The 16,768-nt window shown below is 37.9% G+C and overlaps 1 protein-coding gene across 1 annotated transcript in view; it reads right to left on the reverse strand.

Moving 5' to 3' along the window:
- mrps9 (mitochondrial ribosomal protein S9) overlaps positions 1–14,388 on the reverse strand; it is a 107,540-nt gene extending 93,152 nt beyond the window's left edge. The window contains exons 1-2 of the mRNA XM_039743882.1: positions 14,243–14,388; positions 10,483–10,665 (exon numbers count right to left, since the gene is read on the reverse strand). Coding sequence (XP_039599816.1) covers positions 10,483–10,665; positions 14,243–14,368 — 309 coding nt within the window. The 5' untranslated portion in view covers positions 14,369–14,388. The remainder of the gene's footprint in view (positions 1–10,482; positions 10,666–14,242) is intronic.
- Between the last annotated feature and the right edge of the window lie 2,380 nt (positions 14,389–16,768).

A 16,768-nucleotide genomic window follows, 5' to 3' on the forward strand; every position in this document is an offset into this window, starting at 1 on the left:
ACACATTTAACCCACAAAAGTCAATGAAGCTTTGTCAATCTAAATCGTTTTTTGCTTTGCTTTTTCTTTCTCCCACAGCAGTCTGAATTTGTAAAATCCAAACCAGTGTTGATGTATTAATTACTAGCAAGAAAAACTTTATCCAACTGCAAGAAGGATCTAAGTGATCTTTAACTTTTTTTTTTTATTACACTGCCAAATACCTATGCTAGTTACATATGTGTCGCACATAACTACAGCACATTCAACATTAAGGAAAAATCACTATTTTGTTTCACCACCATGCATATCTCCTTGAATAATGCCAGGCCTCTCTGGCTAACACTGAAACTGTGTTGCACTATTTGTGGGAGATTTATATGGACATGAAGCACTTGCATACAAAAAAAAAAAAACAAAAAAAAACTTCCATTTACCTGAACACATTTTAAACCAATCTCTGGCATCTATTTACAGCATTTTGTTTCATACATTAGCTGAAAGCCTCATCAAGTATGCCTGCTATTTTCTACAGATCGAACTAAAACAAATATTTTATTTAAAAAAAGAAGAGGAACATTTCTGTTTACATCCATCTGGTATTTAATTTTCTCATTTGTTTTAGTTTTTCCCCCGTTTTCAGTATCACATTCTCACTTGTGAAGTGTTCTAAAAAACATACTTATTCTGTAAGTGGATGCCTAAACATTGTAAACTCAGCTGATGGCATGCCGAGTTACATGATGGTAATTAATCTGTAGCACAATAACAAACAATACATGCATACCTACTTAATCCAATTTAAGTGGGACAGGGCCCATCACCACAGGAAAAAGTGCTAATGTGTGCTCAAATACACACACACACTATTACTTATAAAGGATCAATTTCAGCTCACCCAATCACCTAACATGCAATACAGGAAAACTAGTAAACCCTGATAACAGCCCATTGCTAACCCAAGGTAAAGTGTCAATAACTGAAATGAATTAACATTGTCTACACAAATTTTATATGAAAACAAGTATTACTGTACATTCTGAGGTTTTTAGTTATAATTGAAGTAAACTTTAGAGTTGGCAAATAAAATCTACACTACAATCACATTCTTAGACATTTGGGTCACTTATGAAATGTACCGTAAGTGACCATCTTTTTATTTTTAAACTAATGAACAATTACTATGAATAAGTATTTGCCTCTTTCTTATTTTTCTCTATTACTTTTATTTCAAAAACCAGAACTTAACAATGACATGCTACTCAATAAGACAGACAATAACAACTTAACAGATACAACCATTTAAATACAAAGGAGAAAAACAATAAAAAAACAAAAGGAAAACGAAATTCAACTCTCACCCAAGCATTACTCCAAATTTTTGACACAGTGTTTTCAGGTCTTCAAGCAAAATGTAATACTGGATAAAGGGTACATGGGTGAACAATAACACATTTCTTAGACGTATTTCATTTATTTAATGAACATGTGAAAAGTAATTGTCCCCTAGTTAAATCAACCCAATTAAACAGATAATTACAGCCAGCTGATTGTACAAAAGCAAAGCTTGATTACAGCCAGCTGTGCTCAGCATAAACCTCACACATTTTGAACCTCACCATCTCAGTCATCTTGGCAGCACAAAGATTCAACAAGAATATAATGTCACGGTCCTACGAAGTTCCTGAAGGAATCAGAAAAACAGTTAGATATCCATCAAACTGGGAAGGGCTACAAAGATATTTCAAAAGTTCTTGGGCTCAACTGAACCACAATGAGAGCCATAAATTCCAAAACGAGAGGATTTTGAACAATGTATGATCAAAACATACCATTCGTGCATTCTTGCTAAAATATTGTTAAGTGTATATTTCAAAGAAAAACAGTGCAAATCATAAACAAGAAACCAAAGCCTGATGAGTCACTTTTTGAATTGAAGATCTGCCCACCAACAAATGAGTTTGCACGTTTTGAATATACGACTGCCTCAGGAGCCACAAAGCTGCCAAACACTGCACATATGTTACATATATCTAGGAAATTTTCCTACAGAAGAAATAACATCTACATGAGCTACCTTACTGCTGATAATTCAATGAGAAAACATCTCACACAGAATACACGTTAAACACATTTCAATCCTTGCCAAGTCAGCAAACATCTAGTAAACCTTTCGATAGTTCCCTTTACATAAATTACGGAGGCAGTATTTGTGCTGTTTTATATTTTGACATGTAGAAAGCAACAATACATGCATGAGTCCAAAAAGATGTTTTAAAGTGCACACATAATCATCTCTTTATTTCCAGACTTAAAGACCAACACTAAATGACACAGCTTGCCAATGCTTCCTTTAAAAGAAGACAACTGAAAAACATACAGAAGCTGGCAATGTCAAGAATAAAGTTTACTTTTGCCACCTTATGTTCTTTTGATCTCTAAAATGACAGATATGGGATCCACTGTATGTGCTAGCTTAAAGGAGACAAAGGAGGTCAGGTTTGCAGATTCCAGTAGAGTAAATAATTTGTCTATTCTCTCCACAGTGAAGAACAGTGACCCCGAGGCAGACTCATTAATAGCCAACTACAATACACATATCTGACCAGATGGAAACTTCTAAGTTACTGCACTCCTTAAACCAAATAATCTGAAAGCAAAAAAGAATTTGTCATTCTGGGACTTCAACCTTTTTATTGCTTATATGGATGCCTTTTTCCCCCACTATTCTTGTGAAATAATGCATATTCAATGAAAAATTCAAGCAACAAAGAAAAAGGTACAGGCAAGTGTTATAATAAGCCCATATATGCATCTAAGATTGTAGCAACACTGTTTGAACCAACACTGCCTCTATAAAGACAAAGGTTTTATAAGCAATCAGGAAAAGTTTGGGACACATGTAGGAATGGTTTGTATCAAGTTTTAAGGATTAATGATCTTCCATTACTGCAGTAAGTTAGATAGTTGTTAACTCATTACTGTTCCTTGAAAAAGACTTATTGTATAAGTTTGAAAATTAATTTTTTTCAGTTTTTGATAACTTAAACTTTTTTTTTTTTTTTTTTTTTAAATCTCTGGCAACTAAACGCTTACCTTTGTACCACGTCTGGTTATTAATTGGATTTCAACTGCTTACATTTCAATAAAAATCAGGAGTGGTCTCCCCTAGACTTTCTCGTATACAGTAATCTCTCCTCGATCGCGGGGTTGCGTTCCAGACAACCCACGATAGTTGAAAATCCGCGAAGTAGAAACCATATGTTTGTATGGTTATTTTTATATATTTTAAGCACTTATAAACTCTCCCACACTGTTTATAAATATTCCCCGCAGAGTTATACAGCATAATCCCTTTGTATTCTCTTAGATATTAGGTAAGATTAATTGAAATTATGTATATAAACACACTGTTTATATACAGTAAAACCTAAATATTATTTTAAAGATATCGAGTGTCTCCGATATCACATATGTTACAGCCATTACGATAGACAGGCCACCAGCAATAAATACGTACAATGCAAGAAAAATAGTATACAGTAAATGTGTGTACAGTGACACTAAACGTACGTACATGTACTAAGCACTTTAAGTAGAAAATTAATTATGGTTACTCATCAACAATGACACGATGACTTGTCCGATAACAATGAGTTTAATTTTACTGCACAACAAAGGAGAGCGTTACAGCTCTGTTGGACTTCAGGCAATTGTGTAGCACTGCCGTTGCTCTTCTTCTGGCAGTCTTCAATCCAAATCCCTAAAGCAGATTCCATCCAGACTACTGCTTTATTACATTCACTTGCAACTCGTTTTGCACCCTGGTTAAAAGGACACTGCGGCCGTAGATCTTATATTCCTTTCGTACTTTTTAAATAAAAAGAATTGTAGCCTTCAACAAATGCAAAACATTTACCTTTTCGGCAATCATTAACATCTTTCGTTGGCGCTTGGGCACAGCCCCTGAAGCAGTAGCAGATCGTTTTGGAGCCATAATGAAGGGCTTGACTATGCACAAAAAGATAAACACAAAAGAGCACAACTCTTTACACAGCGAAACACGTTGATGCTAAATGAGCGAGACGAGACTTCCTGGTTAACACTGCATTCAGCACACAGGAACTTAACTGCGTGCTCTGATTGGTTAGCTTCTCAGTCATCCGCCAATAGCGTCCCTTGTATGAAATCAACTGAGCAAACCCACTGAGGAAGCATGTACAGGAAGTAAAAAGACACATTGTCCGCACAACCCGTGAAGCAGCGAAAAATCCGCGTTATATATTTAGTTATGCTTACATATAAAATCCACGAAAGTTGAAGCGCGATATAGCAAGGGATTACTGTACTCAGATATGGGGATGGATATTTGAGGAGTAAACCGCAAGACAATGATTATATTTTTATATTATGTACATCAAAGAACCATCAACAACAAATCAAATGTAGTTAATAATATAATGAACAATTATTATAAAAGTAAAGTTGAATAATTCGAACTCTGCAGCTGCATGAATAAAAAAGTACCATTTCTGGTTGTTGGAAATAGTTCAAAAGTTGATAGAAATTTATGTTTCTTACCTAATACTTGTATGCAAAATTTGGTTGACCTAATTGAAAGCATATTCGTGTTAACATACATACATACAGACAGATACAAAGCCATTATTCCAAAAATTGTATTTTTGGACTAGGGGAGATCTAAAAAATTGAGATTCATCAAAATCAAATTTTTGGAACATTACAATACTTTCCCTACGAGAAAGTATGTTGGACTCAGGGAGGTCTAAACATCAAGATTCATCACTATCTCAAGTTAAAATTTTTAGGCGATTATAATACTTTCCCTATACTTCATATACAAGGAAGTAAAAACAGAAAAAATGGAGGAGATCTAAAACTTTTTACCAGAGAAGTGCGTATGTAAATATACTCTACACAATGAAAAGTTTGTGGATATAAGACCCCCCCCCCACACACACACACACTTTTTAGCTATTATAGCCTCCATCCATTCTTCCAGAAAATTTTGGAGTGTGTCTATGACAATTTGTGCCTAATCAGCCAAAAGATCAGTTGCAAGTTCAGGTAACTAATGTTGGACAAGAAGATCTGGCTTGTGATCAATGATTCAATTCATCCCAAAGGTGTTCAGTAAGGTTGAGGCCAGGGCCCTGTTCTGGTCACATGAATTCCTCTACACCAAACTCATCAAATCATGTTTTTATGTATCCGGCTTTGTGCACATGGACACGGAATGGAAAAGGGCCTTCCCCAATTAAGTTAGAAGCGTACAATTGTCTAAATTACCTTTGTATGCTGGAGAATTAATAGTGCCCTTTACTGGAACCAAGGGCCCTAGCCCTAAACCAGAAAAACAGCATCAGATCATTAACCTTTGTTCACAAACTTTACAGTAGACACTATACTGTCCAGAAGGTACTGTTTTATCCTGGCATCTGCCAAACCTAGATTCATCCATCAGACTACCAGATAGTTAAGCATGTTTCATTGCTACAGAGTTTGATGGTAGCATATTTTATATAACTCCAGCCAATGCATGGCATTACGAATAGTGATATTAGGCTTGTGTGCAGCTGCAAAGCTATGGAAACCCATTTCATGACACTCACAATGCACAGTTCATGTGTTGATGGTGCATCCAGAGGCAGTTTCATCCATATTGTGATTAATACAACTGACTGTGGCAAAGATGACATCCTATGACAGTGCCACATTTAAAATTACTGAGCTCGTCAGTACAAATCGTACTACTGCCAATGTTTGTCAAAGGAGACTGCATGACCATGTAACTGATTTTATGCACCTGTTAACACTGGGTGCAAATGAAATAACTGTGCTCAATAATCTAGAGTGATGTCCACATACCTTTGGACATATAGTTTTTGTATGTACTATATATACAAATTAGTGTTGGATCAATACTAAAATTTTGACTTTGCTACCAATACTGTCTTTCACACCTCAGTACCAGTGCCAAAACGACTATGAAGCAAATTATGGATAACTTCATATTTTTCATAAAATATAATGCAAAATTAATGTTTGACACAACTGAACACCAACTGTACTAACAGAATAGTGGTGTGTTTAATTTATTTCAAACATTGTAACAAACACAACCAGGCAGTGAAAAACAACACCAGTACAGATGCTAGGGGATGAAATCACTGGCATGTCTTTCTTCACATGCTGGTTTGCAATCCAATTCAGGCCAAGGTAGATGTATGCAGCACTGAATTATCCTGACACACCAACCCTGCTCCTAAATACCAGTATTCAACCCCACAACCAACCTCACTATTAAAACACTGAGGGACACCTTTTCCTTTTTAACCTCATTAGCATACATTTTTCTCAAAAACACATATAAAAAAGCATTGTATGTTTTGGCATGAAAAATTACACATTTATTGAATCTGTAAAATGTACAAAACACTAAAAGTACAAACTCAGAAGTGTAGAACGTATAATAATAATAATACAAATAATAATGAGTAAAAATAATAAAAATATTGCTAATACCATATATGCTGTCAAAATATGTCATTTGTGTGGTATATCTTGAAGAACGGTGAAATACACAAACCAATGTCACAGTCGAGACAATAGTAGCGCGATTCCTTATGGATTTTATTTCAGACTAATCAGCTTTTGAACAGCACACTGCACATGTGCGATTGACACGAGCGTCACTTTCAGTTTCATTAGAATCACTTTTGATTTCACTGTCCATTTCAGTTTCACTGCCAGAAGATAGATTCACTTTGTCATCACTGCTCTCATCACTGTCAAGAGCGTGCAACACCTGGGCTGCTGAAAAATATTTCTCACAAGGCTAGGAGAAGACATGTCTGCACCATTGCCTGGATAACACACACACCTGTCGTTTACGCAAAATAAGCATATATCGTTTCACAAGCAACGCTCGGCACTAACCCTGATTGCACTTTTACAGCCGCGCAATCCTTGGGGTCTAACGCTTACACAAGACGCGTCTATAAAGTTGCCCGAAGTGATGCTCGGGTCTAACACTAACAAGGTCAATCGCTTCCCACTCCTAATAGTCTGTACTGTGAACTTATCTCCCACTTCACTATCATGACCATGAAACACACGGCACCTTCCCTCTTTCTTCTTCTGCATTTACATTTGATGCTCCCACAAACTGCACTGTTTCCTCACGTATTCATTCATCAAGTTTTCACACATTGCAATGTTCCACTTCAGTTGTGCCAGTATTGCAGTCTAGGCAGATTAATGCTATTTAATGTGATATTCTACAAAATACTTTATAGTGTCGTAATGATTAGGATTGAGCTAGATTGTGTTTGGGTCTGTTCAAACAATCTTGTGAAAGCTGTCATTGTGAAAAAGCTACACTTTTTAACCCAACGAAATGCATTAATCTTTTCTTGTTTTTAAGGTAAATATCATTTCATACCATTCAGATTCTGAACTGCAAGAAGACATTGGAATAAGTAAGGAATAAATTAGATAAGATTTGATGTTTTGCCTCTTGCTAATTAAGCATTGTTAAGGAGAAATTCTTCAGAGTAGCAAAAAGTGCAATAAAATTTAAACAACTGCTGCATTTCTGAGCAATAATAACTGATAATATACTCGATGGCGTGGAGTAGTTCATTGGTGCAAAATTTCACTATAGCAAAACAGGATTCGATTTAAGATCCAATATTAATCTCACTGTCTAGACAAACCTCTGATCTGAGATACATTAATTGCCTGAGAAAAATATAATTAAAAAACAAACACAACTTTAAAAATAAATGAGTCAGTTCCTGAAACCCCTAAAAATCGATCATAAAATCAGACCCCAACTTATATATCCATTCAAAAATGCAACACTTAAAAGTTTTTTTTTTACATCTGCTTGCCCCCTCCAATCTTGCACGCATTGAATTGTGTGGCAGTAGTGCAGTTACCAATTTCTTTCGCCACTTCAAAGACGTTTAATTTAAAACCAGCTTTATATTTTCTTCTGATCGAATGATATACAGTGGTGTGAAAAACTATTTGCCCCCTTCCTGATTTCTTATTCACAAAATGTTTTTGATCATCAAACACATTTAACCATTAGTCAAATATAACACAAGTAAACACAAAATGCAGTTTTTAAATGATGGTTTTTATTATTTAGGGAGAAAAAAAATCCAAACCTACATGGCCCTGTGTGAAAAGTAATTGCCCCCTAGTTAAAAAAATAACCTAACTGTGGTGTATCACACCTGAGTTCAATTTCCGTAGCCACCCCAAGGCCTGATTACTGCCACACCTGTTTCAATCAAGAAATCACTTAAATAGGAGCTGCCTGACACAGAGAAGTAGACCAAAAGCACCTCAAAAGCTAGACATCATGCCAAGATCCAAAGGAATTCAGGAACAAATGAGAACATAAGTAATTGAGATCTATCAGTCTGGTAAAGGTTATAAAGCCATTTCTAAAGCTTTGGGACTCCAGCGAACCACAGTGAGAGCCATTATCCACAAATGGCAAAAACATGGAACAGTGGTGAACCTTCCCAGGAGTGGCCGGCTCAACAAAATTACCCCAAGAGCGCAGAGACGACTTATCCGAGAGGTCACAAAAGACCCCAGGACAACGTCTAAAGAACTGCAGGCCTCACTTGCCTCAATTAAGGTCAGTGTTCACGACTCCACCATAAGAAAGAGACTGGGCAAAAACGGCCTGCATGGCAGATTTCCAAGACGCAAACCACTGTTAAGCAAAAGAACATTAGGGCTCGTCTCAATTTTGCTAAGAAACATCTCAATGATTGCCGAGACTTTTGGGAAAATACCTTGTGGACTGATGAGACAAAAGTTGAACTTTTTGGAAGGCAAATGTCCCGTTACATCTGGCGTAAAAGGAACACAGCATTTCAGAAAAAGAACATCATACCAACAGTAAAATATGGTTGTGGTAGTGAGATGGTCTGGGGTTGTTTTGCTGCTTCAGGACCTGGAAGGCTTGCTGTGATAGATGGAACCATGAATTCTACTGTCTACCAAAAAATCCTGAAGGAGAATGTCCGGCCATCTGTTCGTCAACTCAAGCTAAAGCGATCTTGGGTGCTGCAACAGCACAATGACCCAAAACACACCAGCAAATCCACCTCTGAATGGCTGAAGAAAAACAAAATGAAGACTTTGGAGTGGCCTAGTCAAAGTCCTGACCTGAATCCAATTGACATGCTATGGCATGACCTTAAAAAGGTGGTTCATGCTAGAAAACCCTCAAATAAAGCTGAATTACAACAATTCTGCAAAGATGAGTGGGCCAAAATTCCTCCAGAGCGCTGTAAAAGACTCATTGCAAGTTATCGCAAACGCTTGATTGCAGTTATTGCTGCTAAGGGTGGCCCAACCAGTTATTAGGTTCAGGGGGCAATTACTTTTTCACACAGGGCCATGTAGGTTTGGATTTTGTTTTCTCCCTAAACAATAATAACCATCATTTAAAAACTGCATTTTGTATTTACTTGTATTATATTTGACTAATGGTTAAATGTGTTTGATGATAAGAAACATTTTGTGTGACAAATGCAAAAGAATAAGAAATCAGGAAGGGGGCAAATAGTTTTTCACACCACTGTATTGTAGATAAGGGATGCCCTTACAATAAAATTATATGAAGATGTGAGATACAAAAAACACAAAACAGTGCAAATGTCACGTAGGCACAATACAGAAAGAGAAACAGAGAGGTTAGGAGTACATGCTGATACAGCACATTGCCTCACCCACATAGAAAAAAAAGGCAGTGTGTTCTGTGGCTACTCTCTTAGGTGGGTGTTAGTATATCATAATCTCTTGGACCAACAGCGTGAGTTTTCCGCATTCGACTTGTACGACCGACATTATAATATACCAGAAATTATATAGTAAAATCCAGTCCCGACTTATTTGCAGGTATATATATGGTAATAAAAACAAAAACACAACTATAAAAATAAATTAACAATGAAAACTCTAACTAATGTGCTTGGCTTGCGGTCTTGTATGTATGTTATCATCCAGTTGACGCTCGGAACCGTCCAACTCTATTTAAATTCAAAAGCAACAGGGGCGCGGTGGTGCTCAAACATAAAGAATGCTGGCAGTCACCTCCAGTTCACCGTCTGTTGGTTCTTCCGAGTGTCAACTGGATGATAACATGCATATATGACCGCTAGATCACCCACCACCCTACTCAGAAGGGGGTGGGTTAGGGCTGATTTCACAGTACAGTATTTTTAGTCGACAATGAGAAACGTGTACCAAGTTTTATGAAAATCCCTCCAGCCGTGCGGAAGTGATGCTGGTTGGATAGATGGATGGATGGATAGATAGAGAGAAAGATACACAAGCATACAATATAAACAATAAAAAGAGCAAAAGTTAAAACCAGGAATACTGATAAGTGAAATTATCAATAGCATATTTATTTACACAAAGCAATCAAACATAGACAATCATACATACGTCAATATCCTCCTGTGTCATGGTCTCTGGATCTTCTCCCATCATATTGGCTAGATGTCTTTTTCCAAGATTAAACTGTTCAATCTGTTTCTTAATGAATTCTTCTGTATATTTCTCTGGACCCACTGCAGCCAGATTCTTTCCAAGAAGTGGCACAGTCATACATATACGTCTTATGGTCATCTACAAATCAAAAAAATTACTATCATTATGTTACATGAAAGAAAATTCACACATCTGCACAGTAGCTTGTGTAACACAATGTCATATATATGTGTTAGACAGTACAAGTACAGTATTTTGGCTTTAAATGCATAAACCTGTATTTTATATCAAAAAAACAATTTAAAAACTAGCAATTCCAAATTGGAAAGGTTAATAGCCATTGAAGTTTAACATAAGCAGGTAGAATGTGGCAGCTTTGGGAAGGAAGCTAGCTTATTCGTTTCACAACACAATGGCAGCTTTGTGAAACGGAGCTTGTTTAACTCAAACACTAGTATTCCATCTACTGTGTGCTACCAAAAAGAGTAGAAAAGGATTACTGTATGAGGATCAGGAGATTTGGTAACTGTGCATTGAAACAAATACTTTTTGAGGACCTACACTTTATAGTTCATGGTTTTGATCAAAATGTTACAAGCACATAAAATGGTGCATCACTATAAAATGAAATAAAATGGGGAAGGGTTAGCTTTCATCTTCTCTGCCATGTTTTTGCATTTTGATAGATGATGTTTGGCTATGCAGTTTTTGACTCATTGTCACAAGATATTAGTCATGATATTTATAAGATACTAGCTGAAATTCCCAGCGTTGTCCGAGGAGGAAAATAAAGTTGTTTTTTTTTTAATTGTTTGAGAAAAAACGTAATTAAAAAAAATACAACTTTAAAAATAAAAATAAATTAACAAACAATAAACCTGGGTTTGCTTCCCGGGTTGTCCCTACGTGGAGTTTGCATGTTCTCCCCGTGTCTGCGTGGGTTTTCTGCAGTGGGCCGACACCCTGCCTGGGGTTTGTTTCCTGCCTTGCGCCCTGTGTTAGCTGGGATTGGCTCCAGCAGACCCCTGTGACCCTGTATTTAGGATATAGCGGGTTGGATAATGGATGGTTGGATGGATAAAGACTCACTAATGTGCTTGACTTGGATCTTGTATGTATGTTATCATCTAGTTGAAGCTTGGAACCAGGCAACTCTATTTAATTTGAAAAGCAACGGGGGCGCAATGCTGCTCAAAAATAAAGAATGCTGGCAGTCGCCTAGTATATACTAACTCTGTAAGCCCGTGCTGTTAAAAACACACAAACCTAGAAAGTATTTAAATTATCAGAACTACTCTGGACATCTCTCTGCTGGAAGGATTCATGTTGCCGAAGTGCTTGCATCGTTTGTGCATTAGCAGCTAAGCGACTGTCTTTCTAAGGAGGTTTCCTTTTGCCAGTGCGCTGACCTCGCTTGTGTATGCTCAGAGCTGGAACCCTCACCCCGACTCTATGTCTCACTTCCGGGCCAGACAGACACACACCCTTCCATGCGTTGAACTCTATTTATTTTCAAAAGCAACAGGGGTGCAGTGGTGCTCAAACATAAAGAATGCTGGCAGTCACCTCCAGTTCGCCCTCTGGTGGTCGCTCCGAGTGTCAACTGGATGATAACATGCATACAAGACCGTAAGATCACCCCCCACCCTACCCAGAAGGAGGCGGGTTATGGCTGATTTAACCCTACAGTATTTTTAGTCGACCAATAAGGAACATGTGTACCAAGTTTCATGAAAAGCGCTCCAGCCATTTGGACGTGATGCTGTAACATACATACACACATTGACTTTTATATACATAGACACAGATTTAGCAGATTTCTGTTTATAGATTGTTTTTTTTTCAACTGGAACATAGGCTTATAGGTCACTGTAAGTGACTTGCTCAGAGGCACTCTGTAAACTAGCAACATTGAGTTGTAAATCCAAAGTCAACACAGGTTCTGCCTAATGAAATTCATTTTAAGCAATTTACTTTCAGTAAAGCCTAAACCCTAATTAAAGGAGTATTTCAGCACACATTAAAACGAATGCTATTATACTGCATTCAACTAATTACCACACAGCAAGTTAGAAAAATATAAGAACCTAGAAATTCTTTTCCAAACTTTACTCTAACAAAGATGGAAGAAACTGTAGTTCCATTTGCTTTAGGAATCTCAAAGGCATCACTGCAGCTTCTACAATAAAATTACAATTACTCCACCTGTGAAATCTGTACTACTATCCCTTTCTCAACTTTCCGATACATCTGCAAAAATATAATACACACCATTCACTGTAAATTAAACTTTAAAAACAGCTTTTACTAGCATTAATAAGCAAGTGAAAATAAAATGTGCACATGTAAGAGATAAACTGATGGGCTGCAAACAAATAAACCCTCTTTTCAAAACAAAATTACTGCACTAGGCTCATTTTCTTTATAGCAATGTTTCTTAAGCTATGGGTCATGACTGAGAAATAAAATTGGCTGAGTCAGACTGACATACAACCTGTTATTTAGTTTATTATTTATTTACTGTGGTAGCATCACAGACAGCATTGGTTTCTGTAACACTAAAAATATAATTATTTCCCACTTCCCATCTCAGAATCTGACAGCAAAGGCACCTATAAGAAAGGTTGGAGAGAGAAGGGACTGACACAGAAAAGCGTGTGAGGTGACAGGACCATGGCTCTAGGTTCAAATGTCGAAATGAAAATAAGTTCAGAAGAAGTATGCAGCAATTTTCAGGGTGTTGTGAAAAGGGTGGGGGTGCATCTTTACTTGTCTTTACTTACATCTATCTAACACCAATTCTTTTCTGGCAAACTACAAAACTCACACATTTCCATTTTCAAGCTTCTCCAGGAAAAACAAAGTTGAACTAATACCTATGTTCAAGCCTCAACCTTGTCAATCACAAGTTCTCCTTTCTATTTGCACGTCATAAAACGTTTATTGGATTCCATAATAACCATACCATAATACCATTTGTAATTTCATCCCCCATTTTCTGCCAGTTCTTAACCATAACAACCCTCATAGCAGATTGTACCTCCGTCTATCATATCCACCTTTGGTCTTTCGAGTGCCTTTTTTTAAGCTTAATTATCAATTCTTTCACTACCCAAAACCCAAGAATGAGCAGGCACTCAAGAAAATCTGACCACTATACCCACACACCCCAAATCATATAACATAAAATAATACCAAAAAAGTAAAACAATACACATCGAGTAGAAAACCTACTGATCTATTACAACGCCAAGACTGACCAATTTCGTACTTTAACACTAGGGTAGAATTCGAACAAAGTACAACTCTATTTGGTTTAATTTTTTCCAGCCACTACAAACTATCAATATTTACAATTTATGCTAAAATGCATCGACAAACAATCGTTTTAGTCTCCTTTCCAAACTTACACAGAAAGAGCAATAGAACCCCTCTAAACCAACTTTTCCATTTACTAAACATACAGCTCTTCATGCAGCCGCAGGGTTTACTAATGGTAAAATTGGTACGTTTTATTTGGCCGACTCCTGGAAAAATCTAGAATTTTCACTTAGCCATGTGATGATTAATAAAGAGAAAGACAAAAATAACCCGAAAACACCCATTATTGAAGAAGATGCACCCTGTAAAGAGCTTATAAGGGGGTGCACATGGTTTTCATCCATTTAAACTTTCAAATACTTTTTAAATAAATATTATATATAAACCGTCAAACCTTAGCAGATGGACTCCGAAAAAAGACACTTTTCGAATTAAACAAAAATAAAGCTGTAGTACAACGCCGACATCCCTGAAAAAAAGTCAGCAGCTGCGGGCCTCTGGAAGCTGCCATGTTTGACATTCAGAACGACGCGGCGCATGCGTAGTGACAGCTGACGTCAAATCCGTCACCGTTTGTGTCAGAATTTTAAAGAGGACATTTCGAATTTTCAGAGTGTAAGAACGAGCTCCTCAACGTTATACACTCTGTGTGGTGTTTAAAGGCAGAGTGTGATATTGTTCAACGCAAATACACTCTTTGCATTGGTTATGTTTACACTTTTTAATAGATCACAATAAAAATACTTATAATGTTTTTAGGACGCCATAACATGCTTACAAAAACAAAATTAAAAAAAGCGTAATGGGATGCCCTTACAGTACTTAACGTTTAATCTTTAGTGATAGAGCAGGAAGTCAATCCATCCGTTTTCCAACCCGTTGAATCCGAACACAGGGTCACGGGGGTCTGCTGGAGCCAATCCCAGCCAACACAGGGCGCAAGGCAGGAACCAGTCCCGGGCAGGGTGCCAACCCACCGCAGGGCACATACACCCACACACACACACATTAGGGACAATTTAGAATCGCCAATCCACCTAACCTGCATGTCTTTGGACGGTGGGAGGAAACTGGAGTACCCGGAGGAAGAGCAGGAAATCACTTTAATGAAAATTTTACAATACAAGCGATAGTCCTGTATAATGATAATCTAGTTCATTAAGGTATATAATATTTATTATGCTCACAAATAAATGTAGAGTAAAATGAACAGGAATTCACGTGAACAATTGAATCACTTGAACAATTAAGTTAAATAATATTTAACTTGAAACTAAATATGTTGGGTCAAATGACATAAACAAGCTGCATAGACAGACACATTGGTACAGGATGGCTTAATGCCTCTGTACAGGTCGACCTTTACACATCTAATGTGGTGAGTGTGTATGTTTGTGTGTTCATTTCTTTCCCTGCTTAATTCAGCATCTGCTCTGGAAGGGCTATCTTCACTTACAAATTTCTTTGAATGTGTGTGCATGTGTGTGTGTGTGTGTAGACTGGTATAAGCATCCATTCAAAAAAAGTTGGGACAGTATGGAAAATGCAAATAAAAAAAAAGAAAGCAACCCCTAGTAAGATGATAATTAAATGGTCTTTGACCTAAAACAATATAACAGCTAATTATTTGATGTTACAACTAAGGAATTTTATTGTTCTTATTTTCACAAGTGCTTAGTTTGATTTTGATACTTGCAAAATTCCAAAAAAAGTTTGGACAGTAATGAACGTAACACTTTGTTATACTGTGTGGAACGGGACCCGGACACAGACAGGCGGACAACGGTTTCTCACCCAACACACCCATTTATTATATTTACAATATTTACAAGTTAGTGCACAACCCAGTGCCTCCAGCACCTATCCCCCAAAGTCCGGGCCTCACAGTCTCTGTTGCCTTCCTTCTGGCCGCCTCCAGTCCTCTCTCCAGCTCCGTCCTCTTCCACCCGACTTCCGCTCTCGAATGCAGGGAGGCGGCCCCTTTTATACCACCCCGGATGGGCTTCAGCTGCTTCCCGACACTCCTCCTTAGACACGCCCCCGTGTGACAGAAGTGCCGGCTGCGCACCCGGAAGCCCTCCGGGTCTCCCCATTCTTCTTCCCCCCAGCACTTCCTGGTGTGGCCGAGTGCTGAGCTCCAGGGTTCTTCAGGCACCAAGGCGCCGCCTGACGGTGGCCACGGGCCCCTACAGGGTTGAGCTTCCAAGCCCCCTACCCGAGGCCACCAACAAAACCAGGGCGGTTGCCCCCTCGTGGTCGGGAGGAGGCACCAGCCCTCCTCCGGTCCCCTCGGGCGTCCCGGCTGGGGTGACAACTGTCTTTCCTTCTCAGAACACTTAATAAACATTTAGGTACACCAATTTATTATAATTTTTCCCCGTTCTTCTTGCAAATAAGTTTTTAGGTGTGCAACAATAATATGGGGTCTTCATTGTCACATTTTACATTTCAACATGTGCAAGATATTTGACAACAACTGAGGGCAGTAGGCAGTTCCCACACCTTCTTCCCATGGAGCCATGTCTTTGTAATGCATTGTCTTGCTGAAATATGCATAGGCGTCCATTAATAAGATATCATCTCGATGGCAGCCTATGTTGCTCTTCAATCTGCATGTACTTTCTGGTATTAATGGTGCCTTTACAGCTGTGCAAGTTATCTTTGCTTGCAGCACTGATACAACCCCATACCAACACAGATTCTGGATTTGTAGCCGGCTAAAGTCTGGATGGTCCTTTTCTTCTTTGGTCCAGAGAACAAGATGTGCATTTCATTCCAAAAAGACCTGACATATGGATTCATTCTACCTCGATATACATTTCCACAGTGTGATTGTCTGGTCCATCCCAGATGGCCCGGAGAAATCGATGGTGCTTCTGGATATTGTTAATATTGATTTCCTTTTTGAACTGTACGAATG

The sequence above is a fragment of the Polypterus senegalus genome, chromosome 2, assembly GCF_016835505.1.
Source record: "Polypterus senegalus isolate Bchr_013 chromosome 2, ASM1683550v1, whole genome shotgun sequence".
NCBI classification, from domain to species: Eukaryota; Metazoa; Chordata; class Cladistia; order Polypteriformes; family Polypteridae; genus Polypterus; species Polypterus senegalus.